Source organism: Acipenser ruthenus, chromosome 22 (assembly GCF_902713425.1).
Source record: "Acipenser ruthenus chromosome 22, fAciRut3.2 maternal haplotype, whole genome shotgun sequence".
Classification (NCBI taxonomy): domain Eukaryota; kingdom Metazoa; phylum Chordata; class Actinopteri; order Acipenseriformes; family Acipenseridae; genus Acipenser; species Acipenser ruthenus.
The window spans coordinates 27,677,125-27,703,960 of NC_081210.1; the positions used below are offsets into that span (position 1 = coordinate 27,677,125).

A 26,836-nucleotide genomic window follows, 5' to 3' on the forward strand; every position below is an offset into this window, starting at 1 on the left:
CACGTGCTACTCCAACTCTTTAAATAACGGACCTGTCATTTTTTATTTTCATTTTTACACTTAAACCTTTCAGGTCTGTTTCAAACCTCTTTTCAAAATGTCCACTCGAGCACACTGATAGTGTAAGGATTATCGCCCACATTGTCAAACAGGTAACACAGCAATAGCACTACGTGCGTTTTATATTAAAACAAACACATGTAATGTGTATCATTATCACAGCATTCACATGCGCAATACACTTCATAGGTCTCGGGGACTTTGCTATAAACAGAATGGAATATTTTTTTGCTTTCATGAAGTCGATTGCCTTTGTAGCAACAGCACCGCCCTCTCATGCCCCTCTAAGATTACACACCTCTGTCTGAACATCAAGGCTGGATCCATGTTCACGGAAGTCATTCGGGTGACATGTCGGATCTCCTTGGCAATCATTCGCAGTTTTTCAAAGTTCACCAAACCTTCCACACTTGAATCGTTACCTAATTGAACAAAATTATATCGTTAAATGTTTTTTTGTTTTTTTAAGGAACGAGGGAAAGAGAACAGCAAGCAAAGGAGGATTTCCTTAGTTAGGGTCCGATTGTCAATATTCTTTCACCATTTCAAAGGTTACTCTCAATGTTAATGGTATAAAGCCAGCAACATACAACTGAATACCAGTACATTTAACTACTACTGGCACCCTAATTGTTTATTCAGAGCCTTTCTTTTGGTAAAATGGGGAAACACCTGCAATTGTGCAAAATATTTAAGGTTAAAACTATGAAGCGCATGATATGCCTGTTTTTAGCCAATTACTCCACTGACATTAATTCATACACCCTGATGTGTGTACCGGATATATTGGGAGCACATGGTCGATAGTGCGTTGCAACAGGCGTCTTCCTAATGAGTTTCCAATTGATTTTTTTTTGCTTGGTGTTATTCATTATCCATGTTTTGTAAACATGTTGAAGTCAACAGGGAATGCAGAATGTGAGACAAGTGAGCATCGACTGCAAAAATATCTTCAACAATTTATTCCGAACCGTCTAATGTTTTCTATGCTGACTTTGAATAATTCTTGTTAAACAATGATGATTTCTGATAGTATCTTCATTTCAGAGGACTGTTAAGTCACTTATCTTGTACAAGTCTCCTGGAAATCAATTTTCCATTATCTGCTGGAAACTGCTGACGTTAAGGAAAACTCAGCATTGAAACATTCGCCAAACTTTCCTAATAAGGTTGTTCTAAAGGCAGTCTCTGTACTCCTTCCCGCTAATACTAAACTCTGAAAAGGATGTGAAACTAAGAAAAAAAATACATCGGAAAGGAAACGGAGAAACAAAGGAAATGAAAATACGGATCTCATCCAATACAATTACTTTATATACATTTAGACGCATGAAATCTAAAATCTAAGTTAATGCATTGTTCTGTATGAGATGTCAGCTCTAGCTAGTAATTGCCAGCAGTCTCTGCTGCACTAACCATGCAAAACGATATCCCTACATAGACAAATATTAACTTTTTTTTTTTTTATAACTTTAGTACTTTGTCATATGTTCTAATGCACATCCATACACAGCATAACATGTTCCTGAAATGATTTCTTACATGTGATTTTTACAGTAATCATAAATAAATACGTATACATGTAATGCCAACACCCTACCTTCATGAAGAAAGGTTAGGTCCTTCTTTACAACTGGGAAAAGAGGAATGATGGGTGGCTGCATACTCTGGCTGTTCAGCACGTTGCGATACTTGGCCATGTTTCTGGAAGGGTCAAAAATATCTTGAAGATCCCTGAAAAGTTTCTCATATTTGCTTGGCAGTTTCTCCCATGTACCCCTCAGACGAGCGACTGGAACAAGATATAGACCGCTGAAAATAAATAAAATACTCCATCAACAGCAATGTACAGCACTGTATTCTGTACTCACTCCAACTGCAAGAGAAATAAATGGCATGTGTACTAAACTACCCTCGACGCTTAACTCTGGAAATAAAATAAAATTCGGATAACAAATTATTTAGACTGCAAATTGCCGATATATAACTTATAAATAATACACGTACAACAAAATAAATGTACTATTGTATGGCCTCTCATCCAGCAAAACAATATTCTGAGCTTTACATTTTTAATGCCACATTTCCATAAAAGAACCATTGCTTTTTATTGAAACAGACCTACAGTATCCAGGGATAGAAATACGAATCACATTGCATAGCAATTCTATCCATTCCTGGTTTTACTACGAGTTTAATCAAGCTTGGAGCAAAACTTGGAATGGGTGAAACTGCTATGCAAATAGAAGTCTTATTTCCATCCCTGGTATCGGTATGCTATGTAAACATTTTGCACTTGGTTATCTTACAGATGCTAATAGTACATGATCACAATTGCAACCGACATGACTGCACTGAAAAAGCAAATTGACCACAATAAAAACCTTCTTGTAACTCTTACCTGATAATCGCAAACATGGAGTTGAAATTCTTGCACTCTCTGCCGTGCAGAGCGATTTTGATGAAGTGCTTGATGATCTTCATCCTCTTGAACTGGTTGGGCTCCTTCAGGATTTCCGTGGCCACCCAGAACGTCTCTTGGTTCACCACCTCCTCGAACTGTTTGAGGTGAGCGTTGCCAGTCTTGGAGTTCAGCTTGAAGAGGTCGTCCACGTACTCTGTGGGCTCGATGTTGCGGAACAGCTCGAAATCCCTCATGGAGAGCTGTGTGGCCATCTCAACAGTGCTGAGCTGGAGCAGCGAGATCTGACTCTCTCTCAGCAGCTCCTGGGCATCCTCATCTGAGCACAAAGTCTCCGTCTCCATGTTGTTCTTAAGATAGTATCTGCCAGACGGAGGCAACAATCCACGTTTTAGTGTGAATTTTAAGTGTGAAAGCACATTTCTGGTTAGCTAGCTATACAAGTATTCATCTATATGAATGTATTCAGCTAGATCTTTAATGCAAACTATTCCCTTTTGTTCCTGGTAAAACGTGTTTTAAAGACACAGGTACCGATACACAGTACTAAAGGGGGGCTGAATAAAAACTGTGATTTAACCACTCAAAGGCAAAGCAACATGGAATCACACAAGCGCGTTTGGTACAAAAGAAATAAAACACCACAGGGTGTTCAAATATGGCTCAATATCGGAACACCTATGGCAAAGCCAAGTGCTGTTAAACTGCAGATACTGGACCATATTTTACCACCCCGGTGTGTGTCTCTGAGCTTATAAAAAAGGCAACCCCACCCTATCACACCCCTACCAAAGTCAACTGGTTGTCAAGTAAAGCAGAGTCAGAGTGCTCCCTCTTTTCCTTCCATTTTATAAAAGCTTGTATCCTAGAGCACGCTGTGTTTCGCTGTGTAAGCACTACATACATTACTTCAAACAAGTTCCACAGGCAACGAGAATTAAATATTAAAGTGGCCTTGATGGGCTAAAGCACCAGAAACATTTCTTTTTTTAAATGCTGTGCTGAACACATGCTGAGCCCAGCATAAATAACACATACTGAAATTAAAATAAAAGCAGTTCAAACAGAATGCAAGATTATTATACTGCCACACCAAATTTATACATTTGGTCTGTATACTGCATTCAGAGCCACTGCATTCTGACAAGGAGGGAAGAGGGAAGATAGATCTGGGATTGATGACCAACACGTATGATTTGGAAGAGATTTCTTTCTAAACTGTTGCGTCGGGCAATTATAAAATGAGAAGAAACTCAAGTCAGTGCGTTCACTTGTTCCATACCTTCCATTGAGTTGGATTCTGTCTGCTAGTTTGGACAGTTGCTCAGGAAGCCTCCTTTGTTTTATCACTCCCTCTGGACTGATAGAAACCTCACAGAGGGAGTAGGTCTCGGCTGCTGCCGTCAGCCCAAACTCATTGACTGCGTGCGACACCACGTCCTTCGCTGTGGTGTCTTTGCTTATTATGATGTAGCAGCTCTGCTGGTCTGCCTTGAAGACTCGGATCACTTGATCTGGAATGTCTGTCGAAATAAATGAAGCACGATAATAAGGGGATAGAACCAAGTTATAAAACAACCAAACAAAAACAAAAATCTAACTTCTTCCAAGTAAGCAGAGGCTATCTGCATATGAACCATTTAGTTGAAACCTGCAGCATTTCAAACAGGTATTTACTTTGCTGTTGAAGAAAACCACGTAGGTATCCCACTAAAACATTAAAAAAATAACTAAAATTGAATTGACAAGGGTGCCTATTTCCAAATCGTTTCTCCGGGTAAATAAAATTAAATAAAATGCAGAACTCATAATATTATTATTATTATTATTACAAATAAGAATAACCTGATCTACTTCCCACTGTTCTAATGTAATGCTACACACTGATGTTACCAATTATAGTGAATGGCTCAGCTAATGGCAGAAGATGAAAAAAGCGACCTGTACAAAAAAGGTTAAACAACCTGTGAAAAAAAAGCTACTTAAGACCATGAAAACAACAAAGCATTTGTTCAGTGCTCTTTAAAAGATCAGTTAATGTTATTGCAAGAGCAGCTGATGCCATTACCAGCAGTCTGCTATAACCCTGAAGCCACACACTGATCACTATTGATACACACAGCACAGGACACATTGTGTTTTGTGTTAAAAACAAGTGAAATCTCAGTCAAATGTAAAATGCACAGTATTATATACCTTGTAACCCATGTGTTCTAAAAATGGATGGGGTTTACAATAATATAATTAAAAATGAATAATTCAAGGAAGGTCATTTACTCAGAAAAGAAGAATGAAACCCATCGTTATTCTTCTGCAAATTAAAGACTGCGTTGCCCTACAGGTGCATGCAACAATCACCATCAATTTCAGCTTATTCAAGAACCTTGATACAAAATTGAGCACATTCTGTCAAAATGACATGTCTGCTGCACTGTACACTGAGCCATCATTGCCCCATCTGGTGTACGACAAGGCTCTGGAAATACAATGGGCTTTTAATAATGACAAAATCCCCGCCTGTCCCTACATCACAATTTCAATTTTAGCCTCGATTTGATGATGGGATTATATGTCAATTTTTAATTTGTGGAAAATCTGAAGTATTTTTTTTTTTAAGTTTGCATATTTTTTTATATTGTATTTCTCTATTTGTGAATTGCTGAAGACAGGTAATTAGAATAAAAGGTACACTTTACCGTCACCATGGTTAAGGGGTTAACCAACATCCTAAATGACCCAATGGTGAAATATTGCACTGATAATTAGTGCTGCCCGAACCCATGATTCGAATTCAGCTCTCCACAGAAATCAAGTGCTGACAATCAGGTGACGGCTAATTTACCATTCAAAGTGAAACAAGCGGCTGTTTCTTCACTTCTTTCACTTTCAATGGTAAAATCAGCCCGATCAACATCAATGACCGTCACCTGATCATCGGCCACTGATTTCTGTGGAGAGCTTAATAAGAATAACCGACTGGTGCAGCTCTGCTGATAATGATCAGAATGTTCTTCCGGTCTGCTGCTCTTGTTGTGGAGATACACTTCTAAGACACACCTTACTTGCAAACTGTGTTTTTAATGGGTGTGCCCCCCCACCGCCCACCCTGCTCTGCCCACCCTGCTCTGCCCACCCTGCCCCACACCCCCGCCCTCACCCTCACCCACACAATGACAGGCAATGCACCAAATAATGAAACGCATCAAATTGCTCCTTCATTCCTTGCTGTAGGAGAAGTATTTCTGTGGCTTTTGTACACGGTGTGAACTGTGCTGTTCAGGGTAGAACTAGAATACACTGCAGCACAGGTTTCTAGAGGTATTTATTTATATTTTTTTCGAATCTATAATATCAAGTTATGGCAGATTTACAAGTGGGGTTTTGAGTCACATGATGCAATGGTTCACGACACACACAAAGAAGTAAAAATTAAAAAGATGCTGATGCAGTGAATACAAGAAATGAGAAGAATACAGGAGGAAGGTGGGCTTGTTTGGGTGAAATGTCATTCGGAAGATCTTCTTGAGATCACCAACGCTACACTAGAGCATGCAATTGAGAACTTCATACTTACAGTAAAAGCCTACAGCTGTGGTAGCAAAATGGAAAATTGTAAAACATGGTTAAGGTCAGCTGTTTAAAACACATGCACTTTCACGTTTTGCAAAAGGCTCACTGCACGACGTCTGTCTGGATAAGCAGTGCTATATACTGTAACACAACAGAGACCAATATCTAGAAGAACTGAATTACATTTGCATGTCAGCTTCATTGTAAAATAGTATTTAAGGCTACACTAACAGTATTTTGAATTTGGCTTTTTTTTTTTTTTATAAATTATTGCCTCAGTGAAATAAATGTATCTTCTGGAAAACTGCCAACACTTTTTAATATGCACTGTGCGAGGCATGAGAAGCTGCCTTGCTGATGTGAATGGAATAACCCATTTATTTTTAATAGCGAAATTGGCAGATGAGTGGAATAATGTGAGCAAGGGTATGCATAATAAAAAGCTGGTATATTGTGGTTGCTCAGGTCCTTAATAAACGACAATAATATGCCACATTAAAGAGCTAACAAAAGGCTCATTTTTTTCACATATTTTGTTAACTGTTCATTAAGCTGATCAGTGGGGAAATCCTGAATGTTACGCATCAGAATGTATAATATGCACTGATACAAACAAAGTTATTTTGTATGTAGCTTTTTAAAATATGAATGGTACCCAAAATACATTCTTCTTATCTGCAAAATCTTATGGACAACACAATGCAGTGTCACATTCAGAAGGGACGCTCATTTAATGGGAAAACCAAACTTTGCACAGAGAAAAACGTGTTAAAAAAGACCGTGTACAGTACTGTACAGAAGGCATTTGCTTATAATGTATTTGAAGCATCATTGAAATAGGAAATAAATACAGACTAGAAAAATAAAAGGAAACAGTGTATTGTATTTTTTTGTTTGTTAAAAAAGCTCTAAATGTTTAAGCATTTACTATGAAATGTAGTTTTCGAGACACAGGTGTTACACAGTACAGGCTCGAACCCTCACCTGCAGGGTTGGAGAAGTCCAGCACATTGACAGCAGGCTGAAGGAGGTCGGGGCTGCTGGACGACAGAGTTCCAGGAATGGGCATGATAGCAACACTGTGTCTGCACTGCCTGGTCCCTACGATACTGTCATCTTGGGACTGACTTACTCCACCGTCACTGTAAAACATACAGAGAGAAAAACACATCATACAAGGGTTCTTCAAAAATATACTGTACAGTAGCTGTTTCTTAGTTACTAGAACAGCTGAAGCACAGCACTCTGTAATCCCAAAATGCCAATGTACCATAATTTAGACCTTAAACAAATATTATTTGATATCCCTATGCTTGCCGTTGCATATAAATGAAAACCTTTAAATTAATAATTTCATATGTCAGTCATGACATACTGTGCAATGCAATATATACTTCCAGTGGCTCTAAATTGACAAACATCTCAATCACTTTAAATCTCAAGAGACATTTTCATATTTGATCCACATTGAAAAGTAGAAAATGATATTAGAACCGTATCCTTTTGACAAATGACATTATTACAAAGCCATCATATAGATCAAGCTCTGGAGGAAAATAAACAGTGACATGCTCATGGATTTAATACACGCAAGCACTTTAAAGAAACCTAAAGAAATCTAAAATGACTACTCAGGCTTCGAGCACAAAAGCAACATAATACTGCAATTGCGTCAAAACATGTCTAGAAAGATATATTATATTACAGATATTGTAATATGTACTGTAAAGAATCTAATCTACACATCACAACTCTTGAAGCTGGGACTGTTTTTAAGGGAACATAATGACCGAATGCAGTATAAACAACACCACATGTCTCCAAGCTATAGAATCTTCATAATATTTCATCTTGGACAAATAACAGAATATCTAGAATATATCTGTTCATACACCCAGTTATGTTTAATAGACTATACGGATTGTTATCAATCCTGGGTGGGTCTTTTGTATGTAAATAACATATATCCCAGGGATATTGGACTACTTGCACTGTGTCATTTTTAGTAAAAAAACAAAAATAATAATTATAATTTGCAAAATGATGCAGTCTCTTACCAAAACAGTCCCCTGTGTACATGATGCAATTACAAAGAAAGACAACATTGAAGAGCATTATGAGAATGGATTACACCATATCAACTACAGACAATACAGAGAAAGACAAGGTAGAACCCAGGATTACAGGAGCACAGCACCATTTAAGAGCACAAATCAATACAAAAAATACATAAAAAGAAAGAAGGGCATGATGTATCACCTGTATATACATAATTCCATTTTAGTTTGTTTGTGTGAAAATGGCACATCAACAACAACAAAAAAACTTAATGTATGTAACTGAAGTGGTCCAAGTTGTGTGTCTGTATTAAGACAACGTTGAGCTACGTTCAGTTCAGTCAGTTCAGTCTCAATTTTTTTATTTTTTTTTTAACTTTGCTGTTCCTGGATTTCTGGAATACCATTTTAAAAAGGTACAGATACAACACCTATCCTAGCAAACATTAGCTCCACCTTTACAGAACGTACAACAGTGACTCTATAGATTTGGAGATTACAGTTCCACAGATCACTGTTACACTTCCACAGTGGTTCCAAGACTGTAAATCACTGGGCAAATATAAAACGACTGCTTTCAGTTGTTATTATTATTTGTTTATTTAGCAGGCGCCTTTATCCAAGGCGACTTACAGAGACTAGGGTGTGTGAACTATGCATCAGCTGCAGAGTCACTTACAACTACGTCTCACCCGAAAGACGGAGCACAAGGAGGTGAAGTGACTTGCTCAGGGTCACACAATGAGTCAGTGGCTGAGGTGGGATTTGAACCAGGGATCTCCTGATTACAAGCCCTTTTCTTTAACCACTGGACCACACAGCAATACGAACCCTACGGGAGGAAATCTACTGTATGAAACCTCCAGTATAGTAAAAATATTATATATATAATAATTCCACTAAATTAAACACACAGCCCTGAGGTTAGATCTTTACAGTTTCCACTTCTCTAATGGTGTAAGACCTCTTTGTTATACGAGTTCTGCTTTTCACAAGAAAATGTATCATATATCGCATCACCCCAGGGCACACTAAGATGAAGCAAAAAAAAGACCTGCAATGCAAGGACAATAAACACGCATGATCATTTCTACTGTATACTGAAACATACCCGTATACATTTACATGCACACTGAATGGTTCAGAGAATGCCAAGCAGTAGAGCATGAAACATGCGCTGTGACCACGTCCCGCTAGTGAAGCGTGATTCGAATCCAAATGAAAGTGTGCTGTGCATGAGAACAGGGAAGCTGCACCTCAAATTGACCATTTAAATATATACTCTTATACTCTTCGGAAAAAAAGAATTCAAAATAATAATAATAAAGACAGGATCCAATCCTACACCTACAGTAATACACTTTTGAGGATACAATGATACAAAAATGGAGAGAAATAATGGCCTCAGATATTTTAATTAACTATTGACGCATCACAAAATGTTGAAGAAAAAAAAAAGCTTTGAATTCAGCTGGGGCTGCTTCTAGCTTTCTACCCTTTTTTCATGATGTTTGAAGTATTTCAATCATATGTGATTACCATCCCAACATCAATTACTTTCCTATCTATACTCACCTATAAAAGAGCAGCAAAAAAAAAAAAAAAAAGCCTTCAGTAATTGAAATGACTTGTTAATAGGAACACTGAATGAACATCAGTATTCTTACCTAGTTCCGCTTTAACCATTTCCTTTTACAATATACCAACATTCTCAAATCCCCACATACTGTTCTGTTTGATATCTTGGAAGGTTAAGTCTTCTTTAAATTTCAAATATTGTGAAAGTTTTTCTGATCTCAACAAAATGAACTCAAGTTTGAGCTAGTGCAATACTCCTGAGCCAGCCATGACTGCCTGCCTGCCAACTAATATGTCTGAAACTTTCATGGTTCCTCAATGCAACAGGGATGGAGAGAAGACTCCCACTGCATAGCAGTCTGATCCATTCCTGCTTTTACTCTGAGTTTATTAAGACTCACCTGAGCCAATTCCCTATGCACTGCGGCTAATCAAGCTCCTAGTTAAACCTGGAATAGGTGAAACTGCTATGCAATTGGAGTCTTCCTTCCATCCCTGATGTCAGGTGGAAGCTCAGTTTGAATTGTACTGTAGGATGGACCTCAGCCTGGAGACCCAGCCCTAAGACTGAAGGAATAGGAGGAGATTAGTGAGCTCCCAGATGAAATGACATGGTGCTCCCATTTGCACCTAGCTGGGAAGGACTCCAGCACTGACTTGCTATGCCTCCGGAGGCTTTTACAGTCAAAGCGATTCCTTTCCTGTACGCAGCCTGCTTACCTGAAAGGCTTTGGAGGCAGGATGCTGAAGCCCAGGATCTTTCGGATTTTGTTCCTTCCTCCCGACACAGTGCTGGCTTTGATCTTCTTGTTTCCCTTTTCATTAGGAAACATGTGCTCCATATCCAGCGGGAGGTCTGGGATGGAGTAGCGGTTGCCTTTTTTCTCTTGGATTTTGGGAATATGCGGAATCCCGTTCTTCTTTTCGTGTGTGATTCTGCTCAACTGATCTTTAAACACTGAAAAAGTAGCAATAAAAGAAACGGTCCTTGTACAATAATAATAATAATAATAATAATAATAATGATAATAATTTAACATGCTGAAGGGGTTCTTGTCATATAGATTTTAGCCATCATTAATAGGTAAAATAAAAACAATAATACACTGGTTTAAAGAAAGAAATTAAAACAACCAGAAATATAAGTGTATGATGCTCCTGTATAATAATAAACACATCAATCAGCCACTGATAATTATTGATTATTTAGTACTCTACATTGCTAATAGATCGCAGGTGGTTTCTAAGGCTTGCTTGCTTACTTACCAAATATGTTTGTTTTTACTGTTATACACAGATGCGTATTATTCCTCAGGATTTCAACAGCTTTAGCATTCGCAATGTTTTCAAAATTCTGGCCATTTATTTCCATTATCTGAAAGGGCAGTGGGAGGGGGCGGGGAGAGAACATAATATATATTATGGTTAAACCCCAAATCCTTTAGAAAATCATAAACAACTGATTGCAATATAATTCTGTTGTACTTGCTGTCCCAGTCACTCTCACAGTTGTTCTACTAATGAGAGGTAAGTAAGTGCCTTTTATTAACCCTTTAAAAATGTAAAAAACTAATTTTGCATCCCTTTGATTCCTTATAAAAAATGTTTTTCTTTCTTTAAATGCCTAATCAATACACACATTGAGTAACACAGATCAGCATAGATTTAACAAACTCGAATACTGCAAATGAAAAAGAAGAAGAAGAAGAAGAGAGACTGATCAAGAGTTTCAGATGCATGCATACCTGGTCTCCCCGTTTCAGTCCAGCCTCTGCTGCTTTACTCCCTGGTTCCACAGATTCAACAAAGATCCCTAACCCTTTCTCACTTCCACCCAGCAGGCTGAAATGGAGAGATGACTCTCTAGATGGTTTCAGCAGGGTTATTTGTCTCCATTTGGCTTTAGCTGCACAAGCAATGTTCAGCAGTCTGAGGTGACCTTTCATTTTCTTAAAGAGAATAAAACGCAGTTAACAGGGCATCTAAATCACATCCTAATGTTTTAGAATGAGAACATCATTGATTTGCATGACAAGATAACATATACCTATTTATCAACTACAATTTAACTATGCATCAACATACAATAATGGGGAATAATTCAAACAAGCAAGTAAATCTACAAGCAGATATCATTATTCAGGAAAGTACATTTCAAACAACAAATACCGCAACATAACTTAGGCGTTTGCCGTGTGTGAACCCTCTACTGTAGACATCTGGTTTATTGCAGAATTTAATGTGCACTGTTTGGGGAGAATTTCTGCATGTTATATGCAAGGTGAGGTATTGTACGGTTATAGTATTCTGCATTGCATGCTATGGTGTTCTCGTTATACAAGAGATGCCCACTGATTACACATGCATGTAATATTACGATACTGGAATCGTACTTTAAACTCGGGCGTAGCAGAATTGTAATACATTAATAAACTTTCAAGCCTTACTGCCATTTCCAAATTGCTTTCAAACTCTTCAAGAAACTGCGTCATTGCAGGATCCCCTTCAAAATCATTGAAGTGATTGTTCACCCACAACAACACCACCCGTGTGACCTAAAACAAAGTTTAGAGAACAAAGAGTTAACCTTAGCAATATAGAGAAAAAGGGTTCCTATTTACACAATCCAAGAACAGGACCTTAGAAAAAGTGCCAGCTTTGAAACAAAATAACTGTTCCCTTAAAGAGCGACCAACTGAATGCCCATAACCTGAAATCTAAGCATCAGACCAGACATGATTATTAACAACCTGTATTCAACACATGACAAAAAAAACACACACAACCAACATCATCATCAAAGCAGCTAACAAGCATCAATGTTCCTAAACAGAATCACGACAAGGAACCTTGATGACTGTACATTCTCAAACTGCTGATACGTATTTTTGGGAATTCTTGTGAAATTAGTGTTCTACAATGACATGTTTCTACCATTATTGGCACGGTTTGCACAGCATTCAAAAGAAGTATTGATCCACATGAGCCACACCGCTCTCACTGTAGATCAATTGTTAAACACCGCATTGGCTGTTCAGACTGACCTTGTCCCTGAGGCTGTCAACCTTGAACCACTCTAACAATTTCCTTCCAGCCTCCATGGGACTCGACAGGAACGTCCTGTAGGTGAGTAAGAAATCTTCGATGTAGGTGGGGTCCACCACAGAATGCTCTTCTACCAAGTGCATTATAAGCCGATCTGGAGTTCCCTAAAGAGAAACATGGTAATATTAAACACGATTAGAGCTAACAAAACAAGTCCTTTAAATCCTACTGAAAATGCAACTAGTAAAAAAAAAAAAAAAAAAAAAAATTCTCATATATAAAATATGCACGGATAGTGGATTTGATTGTGTATTGTGTGTTTTTTTTTTTTTCTAAAGTAATGTATGTATTGATTGTTCTTTGCATATTGTAATAAAAGCGGGTGGTTGCGTAAGAAGGTTTTCTGGTGTTTCAGTTTGTGTAAAGGAAATTAATAGCACAAATTAAAAGAATGTTTATAAAGTGTGTTTTTTTTTATTTTTTATGATTCTTCTTGAGAATTTGATTGCGCCATGTCACAGTAAAGCATAGTAAACATTCTTTTAATTTTAATTTGTCTTAAAAACAGCATGCATACAAAAGTACCTTGATGACAATGTGCCCTTTCCTTGTGCCGCTGCGGTCCAGCTCCCTGTGCTCCTTCACCATCACAATCTCCCCTTCCTCCTCCACCTTGTGTGTGTTCTTCTCCACATGGTTCAGAATCCTCCAGTAGTCTTGCTGGGCTATACACACAAACTGGCCCACAGTGACATGAGGACAGTTAAGAAACTTGTAGTACATAAAAACACTGCTGTCCACCAGCAAAGGGTACTCTGGCAACAGTACCACAAAGTCCTTTAGGCGCGGCATTGGAACTGTCTCGAGCATAAACTCCTCTCAGATTAAAAAAGAAATCAAATTAAAAGAAATGAAAAAAGACTCCAAATCGTAATCATGCCTGAATTCGGCAGCCATGACTCCTCTGAGTCAGACCAAGCCTGTCACCCTGATCGGCAGGACTCCTACAGCCACTCTGAGAGCTCATGAATATGCATTTTGTTAAACTGAAGCCTAATCCTGACCTCTGCACAACTAGCTTTTACCACGTCTTGCACTCTCCAAAAACCTGAAGTAGACGACACAGAGGCCAGTTTGCAACTGCAACATCTCTATATTAAGACACAGTTCCTATTTCATATGACTAAGTGGGAAGGTTTGACCCTGTTTCAGCTAATTGTGCAAAAAACTAAATAAATACATTACTGTAACAGCAATTCTCTGATTTGGAGAAACCATTTTTAATGATGGTTTGGTTAATCAGCATAAGGTGCCATGCACAATGTGAGGGTCGCTATGTTGGGCTAAGTTAATACAAAAATGTGTACAGGGCAGTATTAATTAAATTTGCATACATAGTAATCACCAAGGATCTAGTTGTGGTCAGTCTACTTCAGTCGAGCACAACTGACCGTGGAATCTGTGCGGCGGGCTTGTAGAAACAGAAACTTCAACAAAGGAAGTAAAACTTCCACATTTTTTTTTTTTTTACCTCATGATCTGACACATCATTCATTAGCAATCAAATGTTTTACAGTAAAAAAAAAACACAGTATCTACATAGCTTTCTAGTATCCTTACTTGTATATAAAGAAAATAACTGTGAATTACATATTTCTTCACGATGTGTACCAATCGGTAGCAACGCAATGTATCTTATCTATCTATATAAACTAATATGGCAGTATAATTCATGCACTTGTTACACGTAAAAACTGTGATACTGTTTCCAATATAAAATTACAGGAGGTGTGTAGAACCAGGTAACAAGAAGACAGCAGCTTCACCTGGTTGCATTTCTGGGCTAGCCGCCTGCTTTAAGTGGCAGTGGGGTTTGTGCAACTCTGATCTATAAAGTGTTAATCACAGTAAGCAGAACGGTCTGGAGAACACCCCCCATACCTGGCAGTCATCTCCTTTGGTCCGCACTAGTCCGCTCATGTACTGTTTATCCAGAGTGGGAGAAATCCCGAAGCTGTTTCCCATGCAAAGAATCTCATTCCTCTCAAGATGAGCGATTTCCACTGAGCCATTCAGAATAACGTACCAGGAATCCAGCTGGAAAAAAAAAAAGAGATTGTATCGCCGTGACTAAAAATCCTCCTTTGATAACGGCTTCCTTCAGCTGGTATTCCTAAATAAATGGCCCTTTGGAGAACAGTACAGTAGTTTAATCACACACTGTACACTGTTCATTTGCAAGGCAGAGGAGACTTGACTCAACTATTCTGTTCCATTTCAAGACTTTGTTCCAAACATCTTCTTAATTATTGAATTTAACTTCAGTGGGATCAATTAAATAATTGAGGAACTGGTTGGAAACAATAATAAAAAATAAATAAAAACAACTAAGGTTGTATAATCCTGTTCAGTTATAATCAGTTCTTATATTTCTTATTACACTTAATTGAACATTGTGTCAATTTGCTTGACAGTGGAATTCTCTCATTTAATAAAAGGCTACAATTGATGAATGGCTGGATCGGTGTGCTAGGGTATCGATCTCTAACTAGACATTTCATTTTTTTTTGTGTGCAACAAAAAGCAGATCCTGTAGATTAGTGTTAAATCGCTTACTTCTTGTCCGTCTTCGAGAATGATGGCCCCTGCTTGTTCCACTACTTCAAATATCATGACAGAGCACAGCTCCCTTCTGACAGACATCGTCATGTTTGCAAAAGCAGGGAGCTGGTGCATGAACTCCAGTAAGTGTTCTGTTGGGGCAATGAGACAAACGATTCAGAATGGAATAGCAGACAGGATCACTGGTATTGGGCTACCTGCAGGAACTTAAAATGCTCTCTCAGGAGGAATACCTAGCTAGCATTTCAAGGCCTATTAGTGACAGGGTCCAACTGAGCACAGCATGGGCTTCACACATCATTATCTCTTCTAAAAATACATCTAAACCACAGACTTCCGCTCTAGAAAAATCAGTAGAGAAATGTATATATTATATATATATATATATATATATATATATATATATATATATATATATATATACATATATATATATATGCTTGTGTTTACGTTTTTGAAGTTCATATGTCATTTCCTTCCAACAAAGGTGAGTTTTATTTTGGCCACAATAAGTATAATTCCCTTACAAAATAACCTTCCTTTTTTAGCATTTTAGAAATGAATGATAAATGTAAAAAGCGATAGGAAAAATCAAAAAGGCATTTCTAACCGATATCATCATCAGTCCTGTCCGCTGGGTCCTTCTCCAGACAGTCTCGGACCACATCCCTTCCCAGAAGAGGATCTGAAGCCCGGTCGATGTCTTCGTCTTCCTCCTCCTCCTCTTCAGAATCGACAGCTGCTTCTGGAAGCCCGGACAGATCCACATCCCCAATCTCGCTCTCTGTAGCCTGAGGGACAACACAACGACATGCTGTGATTTCACGCGACTCGAGGGGGGGCCCCGGGCAGAGGCCAAGGTGTGGGCCCCTCCCTCCTGCACACTGGATGACTTCCACTGCTGCTTTACTTGGAAAAGGACTCACATAAGAAATCACTATAAAAAATAAATCAGAATGCAAACTAAAAGATCAGTAGGCCTAATTATTGTTACGTACCTGTTAAAAGGCAATGCCATCATTTTATATTGACAGCTGTCCTAAAATGAAACAGTTTCGTGAACTATGGACTATGCCACTTTACAGTGACCTATGCAGTACTACCATGATGTTTTGCATTAAACGTATGTTTTTCACTAGTCTGTAGATATTACTTAACTTAGCCTTGTTATTATTATTATTATTATTATTATTATTATTATTATTATTATTTATTTCTTAGCAGACGCCCTTATCCAGGGCGACTTACAATCGCAAGCAAATACGAATACATTCAAGTGTTACAATACAAGTAATACAATAAGAGCAAGAAATACAATAATTTTTGTTCAAGTGTGACAAACCACAATTCAATGATACAGCAGATAATAGTGATAGTTACATCAGGATATGATTAAATAGTGACAGTTACATCAGGATATGATTAAATACAACTTGTTCTTTACAGATTGATGCACAAAGCCTTTAGAGTGCATGAGAAAATACTTCATGGGCTTGACTGCTACAGGTACTTATTATTTAAAATAACCACTTACACATTTTGAAGAATATTACTGCTTTTTTTTTTTTTTTTTTAATCTTGCACCCACAGCTTTGACGTAAATGAAAGCAATGTAGTTAATCTCATTAGATAAAGAGATGCAAAAAAATAACAAAATGTTAAACAGATTTAATAATAAGAGCTGTTTTGGCCACTCTCCTGGAATTAAGTTAAGTACTTGAAAAAGTATTACATCATTTCTATAAATACATATTGAAACACACACACACACACACACACACACACACACACACAGAGTGGCTGATGCTCAACATTTCTTGCGTTTTTGGCTCGCTGTTAAATAAAAACTCACTGTACTCTCTGTTCCAAAAACTTGGATGAAGAGACTGCTAAATTAGCTGCTAGATTCAGCGTTATAGGTTAATGTTCCATGATGGCAGAATATAGCTGTATATTTCATTAAAAAAGAGCAAACAAATGTCTTCATGTAATAAAATCTGCAGGCTATTTGAAACTCAAAGCAAATCTAAATATATATATATATACTAATATGCCATATCATACGCACTATCCTCTGGATGAAAACTATGGAAATTCAGAATCTTCAAACGGTTAAGTACACAAGGGGAGCATGAAAAAGATATTATTCCAATCCTGTTGCTATAACAGTGCCATATTAAATGATAAGACTATAACCTTTGCACACAGAGGCAGTATTTTCATTCTGCTGTGAATTCTCTTCTAGTGCCTATTAGAAATGGCAGAGACATCAGTTCAATTTCACTGCAGCCTTGTCTCTATTTCTACACCTGAACCAGCACAGATCATGCAGGGCATACAGATATCAAGTACTCCTGTGTACAAAAACAAAGGGATTCTTTTCAAAGAGACAAAGCAATCTGACAGCAGTCAGGGACAGGTAGCCAATGGTGAGCGTGTGGGGGTGGGGGGGGGGGGTTGAGGGGATTCTTCTCTGCCATTTTTGCCTGCAATCAGCTCCAATAAAAATAATCAAATTTAACAGAGACAAAATCCTTATTTAACGTGATCTGTAGTCCTCTCTTCATCTATGGTGAGAGAGACCTGCTTAACAAAACAATTACAGGAAGTCGGAGGGCCCTACTAACCCTTAACCGGAGTACCGTGCAAATGCAAAGGAGGTGTTCCTGAGAGGAGCACCTCCTTCTGCACTCTTACAACTATCTTCACTCATTCATGTTCTTCCATAGACACTGAGGACTACTTAAGACATGCAGCTGGGAAAGCAATACGTTTGAGACCAATATAAGCAGAAGGTCATGTTAACCCCACCAAAATGTACTTCCTCTTTGCTCGCAGCAAAGCTCATTTGAGCTGTGCAGAAAATCTGGTTTTCAAAAGAAACTGTAATACATTTAAAACCAATCCTAATTTGTCCACCAGGGAGTGCCGTGCACCAAACTACAATCCCATCAGAATCTGAGCTCTTTTAAAGAAGAGCCTCCTGTCAAGTTACGGCTTACGGATGCTAAAAGATCTTTAAAAGATCACGACAATATTAAGTGCAAGGTTGTCGTGTTAAATCCCTGGCTGAGGCAAACTGCACAAAACATGTATCTGAACTGCTGTCACACAAGACTGACCACCCCTGACCACTGTTAGAACGGCTGACACAGTAGCACACAGCCATGGTGTTGGGTTCCGCTCATCACTCTCTCTTCAAAGTCAAAGAGGATGCTACTTTCCTGTTTAACCTTAAGCACACAGCTGGGAAGAGAGGGCTCTGATTACTAACATCACCGGGGTCCAGAGCAACAGGAAACCAAGCAAAATCCTCTATAATTAGAAGCGTTGAAACAGGGGACAAAAACAAAGATTAGGACTTCCTCTTCAAACACCATCCCTCACAAGCTCGGGAACATGATCAGCTTAGCACTCGAGCAAGAGACACTGTAATCTTTAAATCTTTAAAGAGATGAACCAAGACTGCTCCATGTTTTTTTTAACTAATAACATTCTTGTTTTATTTTCCAATTGAACACATGAGTGGGACTTACTATGGGAAGAATGCTAAAACTGCAGTGATGAATGCCTGTGAGATCTGTGTTAAAGGCATGCATGGTTACTAAACACTGTTTCTGCACTCCATTGGCCCCCAGTCTGGGAAAGCCCGGATGCAGAATGACATAAAATCAATTTCGGTAGAACTGCAATACTTTGACAAGGCTGGACATTTAGGAACACAGTCTTTTTCCTTTTCTCAAGGTGTACGCTGCCAAACAGTCATGTACCCTGACATTTACTACGAGATATTTCTTCTCTGCTATAGGGATGAAGGTATGTATTAGGAAATAATAAAGTACCATTTGAGATGCAAATACTGTAAGTCCCTTGGCAGCTGGACATATAATCTTTATGGTAATACGTGTAATAAGAGGGGTTCATGCATGATTACATGCCAGCAAGAGTCCTGCATTCAAAGCATCCCCACAAGTACATAGAAAAACATAGCATGTTGTCTGAAAAGGTTAAAGTGGAATTTTTATTCTGTTTGATCTGCAAACGCTCCACTCTGCCGTCGTGACATTTCATTTTTTTCTATGTAAACACTGAATATTCTCATTTGTAACTTCCATCCTCAAAAGAACAGTCGATGTATACGTTATCTGTGCAACAGGTTTTGTTAATAACATATCTTTCAAAATTCCTGTTCAAGAAGTATGTAAAAGTGCAGGTAATTTATATAAATAAAAACAAGTGCAGGTAATAGTTCTATATGTGGCTAGCTGTGAGAATAAACAACTTCAAGTATTTAAACTTGAGATTTTTTTTTTTTTTGTGGCATTTTTGATATTCTTGTGTCTAAAAAGCATTGGGATAAATGTCCTGTTTATGTACTTATGGTCCTATACAGGTCGTAGCCTCTGTGACAAAAACAATATCAATATAATACTCTGAGGAAAACACATGAATGGCTTTTGAAATGTGAATACTGATCGACAGAGCCTGTTAACTTTAACAGTTGTTTTTCAAGCCATTTACCATTAAACATGTACAACACAAGACACAGGGGAATCATGGTTGTATAGTAAAGAAATGACCAAGTGTTTGTGATAAAAAAAGGTTTTACATTACCTGGTAGATATCAGACAAGCTGCTGCTCCCCGAGTCACTGGCAATGCTGCACCCTGATTGGCTGGGAGGGACGTGCGTCATGTGCGAATGAGGGTTGTCTGTGAGGTGCATCTTGGTGAGGTCTGCAGGAAGCTGTTGAAAAAACAGGAAAAATTGAAAAAAGTTACCGTTTTTTGTCTCCTTGCTTTCTAAACTCTTTACTGAAAGATAAGAGAGATGTATTCGTCTACTCCTTGACTTCCCAAACCCTAGGACTATTCAGTACATAATAATACACTTCATGAACCTCAGATACCAGTCCAATGAAAAGCTCCCAGCACCAAGACACTGTATACCTTTTAAATACTGAAGACCTTGTTTAGAGATTTAAAAAAAAGACACACAACTAGGAGCTAGATCAAATTCACATTTAAACAAATATAAGTCAAAGCAGCTGTGTCTTTAATTAAATCCACCCCTAGCTTATAATATACAGGAGGGATCATACAATCAGCTTTGTATTAAAGCCAGAGATAATGAATTATTATAGGCACTTATACACATCCATAAATCAAGGTTTTAGTGCCTTATAAATTTTCCTCTTGTACAAACGTGATATTTAAGGATCTGAAATATGATGGACTGATAGAAAGTTTGAATAACTTTTTCCTAGCACTTGGACATTTAAAATCTGTGCAGACAGAACTACAGTACTGCTTAATACTCCTTGAAATTTAAAAGAGACGTTCGTTTTATGGCTGACAAGTGACCTTTAAGTGTTGCCTGCCTCTCTGGCAGTGTGGAGTAGTGGTTAGGGCTCTGGACTCTTGACCAGAGGGTTGTGGGTTCAATCCCCAATAAAAACCCAACTGTATAAATGGGTAATTGTATGTAAAAATAATGTGATATTTGTATAATGTGAAATAATATATAATGTGATATCTTGTAACAATTGTAAGTCACCCTGGATAAGGGCGTCTGCTTAGAAATAAATAATAATAATAATAATAATAATAATAATAATAATAATAATAATAATAATAATAATAATAATAATAATAATAATAATAATAACTTCCAACAGTAAATCTCAACTGCACCCAACTTGTGGACGTGATCTTTATAACCCGGGACAACCCTCCTGTCTGTCACAGCGAGGAGCAGCGATGCTGCGTTACGACGTCATTCTATCAGACTGACAGTTAGAAAGTGTAAGAATGAGTTGGTGTTTCTCTCTTACAGTTCTGCTTGAAGCTACAATCTGGAATCCAGCTTTTATATAAAAAACAAACAAAAAAAATATATTGTAAATGCAAAAGCATAGCACCATAAATATCAACCATAAACATCAAATTTCCCTTTTTTCATTACATTAAAAGGAATGATTTAATTCTCAAATCCACAGCAACATTACAGTAAGTGCATTAAAATACAATTTGCTATGTAATATAATGCTGTACTAGAACAATTAATTCTGGCAATTCCAAATTGAAGTAACTAATATTATGCAATACTTATGGACACACAATGACGTTCATAGCAAACATATTCCAGAGTAAATTCAATTATAAAGCTCACACAAGGCATGGATCAGTCACATGTGATCTCCATGCAAAGGGCTTTCAAATCTTAACATGCCGTTTTAAAGCAGCCTAATACAACGCTGTACAAAACTAGAACACTAAAAACGCATTTCGCTGCACCGGGTTGCCGTGCTAAGAAAGTCAGCTAACAAAACAGAAAAAAGAAATTGGACAATTTTAGAAAAACAAACCGTTAATTTGAAATAACTTTCACAGCCAATAATGAAATCAAAATGAGTAACATTTTCATTCTTTAACCTCCCAAACTGGTAATAAATTCCTTCCATCATTACATCTGCCAGTCTGCCACCAAACAGCTGTTACAACTCGAATTACCAGTCCAGCTTCCAGCATTAAAATAAATCGTTCAGCCACATGCATGGGACATGAGACTTCTCAACATACATGCACCAGCAAATCATTTTACTATTAATACTAAAAGCATACATTAAAAATTTATATTTGACCACAGCACTATTTGACCTGACATAACCTCAGAGCAAGACCATGACCAGAACAACACCTTCAAGCAAACAGACACACTCGCGTGACCTGGTGCAGATATTGCTTTTGCCACAGTATATTCTGTAGATAGGATTGTCTGAGGATAACCATGAATAATGTAAGGTGCATAAAGCCCACTCCAACAAAATGTCTTCTTTTCATTACCTACAGTATACTACAGAATATATGGGAGAGATGGGATAACGCACTTATGTATTTATTTTGAAATAAATCTATAAGCTTCACTAACCCCAGCCTGATCAAAAGGACTATCATATCATAGACTATTGTAATGGCACATTCTCAACCCGAGGTAGACTGGCCAGATCTAATCAATTACTAGTCTGCTGGAATTGTAGATTAGTCAATTCCCCCCAGCAAGTAATGATAGATACACATTTAACACTAAGAGGTGGATTGAATTGAAATGTACAGCACTGCTTTAAGGTACAAAGTCTTTCCCTGTTCGATGGTCACATACAGTACGTTACTGACTAATGTTAGTCTCCTATGATTGCAAAAACTGGAAACTTTGATTACATGTCCCCACAGAGCAGGACAATAGCGCAGCTGTAAGTTTTGAATGGATCAGCCCCCTAAGAAGCTCTAGTGTTTAAGGGTGGTAGCCATGTCAGCAAAAACTCCTTCTAATTAATGATGTGGTTTAAAACAAGGCATCATCCTCGCTAAGATGATTTGATTTGGAGCCGAGGCCCCTGCTAATCAGAGGTGAACTGCAATGTCCTACCTAACAGGAGGGCCTCCAGTTAGCTTCATTAATAAATCATTAATCAAACTAATTAAATATACATGTTTGCTTGCAGTCGCATTCTAAACACTACATTATATAAAACACAAACAAAGCGAACAACACTAAATAGAAGAGTATCTATTTTAGGAAAACACGCTAACAAAAAACACACAGATTTCTCCTGTATCATTTATTGATGGTTTTTAAATAAAACACTAATTGATACATCTTTTAAAAAGGTTGTTCCTGCAGTTTCTCAATTATTTACCCAGACAAACATATTCTCATTAATTATGAAAGTATTTATTTATTTATTTTTAAATGAAGGGTTTAAACGTGGTGTGTTTCTTTTCAGCTTTACACGGCATGTTAAGAATGAAGAGCAACAAGCCTCCGAAGATCCCTCAGGAGGCCAAGTTTAAGATGCAAAGCAGGCGTTCATGCAGTGGTACTGAGGCATTTCTTTAAGGTAGCGTAACTATCCAAATCTTACAGCCATTACAGTCAAAAATACATCATTACATATTGCTTCCTTATTTATTCAATCACTTCTAACCTGGCAGGCAGCTTTGCACAGTCTTAATAATATAAGTAAAACTCAAATGAAGCTTCTCAAACTATTACATATTATCATGCTCAGCAAGTTTATTAATTAACTCTTAAAGCCCCAAACACACAATTGTATAGTATAACTGTAGTTAAGGTACATCGTCAATATAAGATACTGCAGTGTTGTGGTGCACACAGTAGCAGCTTCACCCATTCCAGGTTTTACTACAAAGACTGATTAGTGTATATGTAACAAACTCAGATGTGTCTTAAACTCATAGCAAAACCAGGAGTGGCAGTAACTGCTATGCAACGGCATATACTGTACCTAACCTACAGTACAATGGAATACTAGATCATGTTAACATGCCCTAGTGACATGCTGCTTTATACTCATTGTGCAGTAGATAAAGACAGATAAATAAAAGCACATAGAAAGCCTGGCAGAGTTATAAACAGATGGAGACGTTTATAGAAGCTGTGTTTCTCTTATGATAAATCCTTTGTAAGGGCACTTTGGAAATGCAGTGAATCTACAAAACGAAGTGGGTGTAAGGTATCAGTACCAGCTGTTAGCAGAGGTGTTGTAATCAAGTCAGTTAAAGACTAGCGCTCTTAAAGCTGCACAATCCATCTGCAAGGAACGTCTTATGAAAAGCAGCTCGTTATAATTACTTTTCATCATTTCCATCTTTAAAACATTCATCTCTCTGCATTTTATAAGAATATTCGCCCACTCTAGCCGTGAACAAAAACTAAAAGCCAGCATAAATATCCATCTTTAGCAAGCATCTCTACGATCCTTTACATTAAAATCGACAGAGCGAGCAACATGTTGGCTTGCAAACTGCTTGGATTCTAAGATCTGCAAACATTAAAATAAATCATGCAGAAATAACAAAACATATTTTTTCTTTCATTTCCGTTATATTATTGGCAGACAATGAACGCAAGCATATACAAATTAGCCAGCAAAACAGGATGTTTTGAAAGCATGCCCATTAACTTGCCCCACAGTTTGAGTTGCAAAACCAGTGTCAGAGCAAGTCCTTTAAATATATCCATTTAACAGAATACTGGAATACAAGGAAATCATAATTACAGCACAGGGAGCCCTGATGTCAATGAGTGACTCCAGCCCAGCGAATCACATTCATAAAGCATCAGCTGTCCAGTCAACAAATAAGGGTCAGAAACAGTTTACCAACACAGGGAATCTTGAAACCTTACATGACCAATATGGAAGTAATTAAACCAATCAAACTGAAGTTCAAAAGCCAATTTCTACAAAATTTCTAGAAAATCAATCTTACTGCAACATTCACTGAAGCTTGCCTGCCTAAGCCATGGAAGCTATTGAGTTTTAAAAATTATTTTCCCTGGATATCCAGCTCTACTCTACTAAAAGGTCACACTGAATACAAAACACAGTGTGCAAAGCCCACATGGCACTCCAATACAAAACCAGCAAGAGACCTTTCATATACAGAGGCATGAAAGAGAAAGGACACTTTGACCTATTAAATAACAGCGTCTCACTGTACATGGATCCAATTCCCCAAACTTTCTAAGGGATGTAAACAAATATTCTTAAGCATTTACTGACACATTAATGCTTTATACATATGGCCCAGAGCGTTTGGTTGTGATACTGTATTGGCTATAGCAATGCTTGGTAACGCCAGGCAGGGAAGAAATTTCAATGCAATTGTTGCTTAATATGCCAATTGAAGAGACCATTGTCTTTAATCACCTTCACATCTTCAGTCATATTTTTTTTTTTGTATTTAGTTCAATGGAAGTTTTTGTTGGTAAAAAAACATTTAACTGAAAACAATCTTCTAAGGTTGCATGGAACACAGACTCGATAGATAAAGTGAACTCTGAATTAAATGTGACAAGTGTGAGAGAAAAGCTGTGCAGCATAAAATCATCTATGGATGCAAAGCACAGAAGAGAAAGCCTGTCAAAGCCTATTTGCTCAGCCCCCTCATCCAATAATGACTGGATCAGGGTTTTAAGGTGAAGTTAACTCCTTGGCCAAATCTCAAAAACATATCATTATCATCATCTTTAGCATTAGCATGACTAGCATTAGCATTAGTATTATTAGCAGTACTTGGCATGGTTTTAAAAGTATAACACCACACGAGAGATTATTTTTTCCCCTGTAAAGCAGTTCAGAACTGCAGAATGCGAGATATTGCAGTGAATTGTATTTTGTTGCAGCCAGCCAGAGCAACAAAACTGAGATAATGTCATTCTGGTTGCATTGTAACCCACTTAACTTGTTAACATGGGATCCCACTACTAACACAAGGCGCTGTGCAGTTCTTTATCTACCGATATAGTATGCTGTACAAAACCCAGAGTCCAGGCTACTGTTACATGTTATACACCACGTGTCATATTTCAGTAGCATATATATATATATATATATATATATATATATATATATATATATATATATATATATATATATATATATACACACACATTCACTATCCTCTTCCTCATATTGAAGCAAGCCTATGTGAGATTTCAAAGGAACGAAGTTTAACCTTAAACACAGTTTATACAGTAGTTCTACTCGGAGCATAGGCAGCACATTAAAAAAGGACAGACCAAAGTACTAAAGTATAACAGCGACAACTGGAGGACGCATCGTGTACTTGGAGACAGCACTCTCCCTCGATAGTATAAACACCTCGACTCGTCTCTCATTGTATCCACTCAGAAGACTCGTCTCCTTGTACACTCATTGCACCTTGCAGTTAACACTTAAATAGATTCCAAGTTTTGTTAATATTATGCATAGAGTTGATTCAAGTTACACACCCGAATTACATTTCCCAAATGCCACCAAACTGAACTCAATGAAGAGCTCAGAAAGAGTAGTTCCTCGTGTTCGCAATACTTTCTTTCTTGGCCGTCATTTGACATTTATTTAAGCCTTGGAGATAATGATTTAAGAATGATTTTACAATACAGTAAAAACCCTGGAGCCTTTAACAAAGCATTAGGGACAATCCGCTGTATTTTTAGTCTAATCGCTTTTTTTCTTGAATTTGGTGTCTATCACTTTTGTGTCGCCTGACCTCACAGGAGAAAGCTCAAGGCTACAATGATTTCCTTAGAGACGACGCTCCTAAAACTACACCGCCGAACGGCACTGGAAGACCGAGGGAGCTTGTGTGAACATTTTGCTCAGGGTTTTTTTTTTTTTTGCCAAGATGAAAAAGCCCTTGTGCCCTCCCAGACAAACACAGTATCCTACAGTTCAGTTATGTAATATTGCCGAAAGCTTACTTGGAGATTCAGTACCATCTTTACAGCTCCTCAGGTCAGTTTTAGTTCACAGTTGAAGCTTGCAGGCTCCTCTTGGCTCAAGGAAGTGTGCTTCAATAGGATAGTGGCTGAGTCCAACACAAGTACCTTACAAGCTGACTTCACACAAGCGCGTTCTACCTACAGTTCTGAAGGTGCCCTTTTTTTTTTTTTA

General features: G+C 37.8%; 1 protein-coding gene across 19 annotated transcripts in view; it reads right to left on the reverse strand.

The window, feature by feature from the left end:
- LOC117431624 (rap guanine nucleotide exchange factor 6-like) overlaps positions 1-26,836 on the reverse strand; it is a 76,443-nt gene that overhangs the window by 11,537 nt on the left and 38,070 nt on the right. For 12 of the 19 annotated variants that reach the window (XM_034052762.3, XM_058996360.1, XM_034052754.3 and 9 more), the window contains 16 exons: positions 19,969-20,100; positions 15,965-16,145; positions 15,349-15,485; positions 14,674-14,829; positions 13,318-13,470; positions 12,732-12,896; positions 12,135-12,242; positions 11,433-11,636; positions 10,954-11,062; positions 10,408-10,645; positions 7,037-7,194; positions 6,057-6,071; positions 3,765-4,005; positions 2,462-2,845; positions 1,661-1,872; positions 359-482 (listed from right to left, as the gene is read on the reverse strand). In XM_034052762.3, the coding sequence (XP_033908653.3) occupies positions 359-482; positions 1,661-1,872; positions 2,462-2,845; positions 3,765-4,005; positions 6,057-6,071; positions 7,037-7,194; positions 10,408-10,645; positions 10,954-11,062; positions 11,433-11,636; positions 12,135-12,242; positions 12,732-12,896; positions 13,318-13,470; positions 14,674-14,829; positions 15,349-15,485; positions 15,965-16,145; positions 19,969-20,100 (2,717 nt within the window). The remainder of the gene's footprint in view (positions 1-358; positions 483-1,660; positions 1,873-2,461; positions 2,846-3,764; positions 4,006-6,056; positions 6,072-7,036; positions 7,195-10,407; positions 10,646-10,953; positions 11,063-11,432; positions 11,637-12,134; positions 12,243-12,731; positions 12,897-13,317; positions 13,471-14,673; positions 14,830-15,348; positions 15,486-15,964; positions 16,146-19,968; positions 20,101-26,836) is intronic. The other 7 variants (XM_034052763.3, XM_034052757.3, XM_034052752.3 and 4 more) reach the window with 1 other exon arrangement.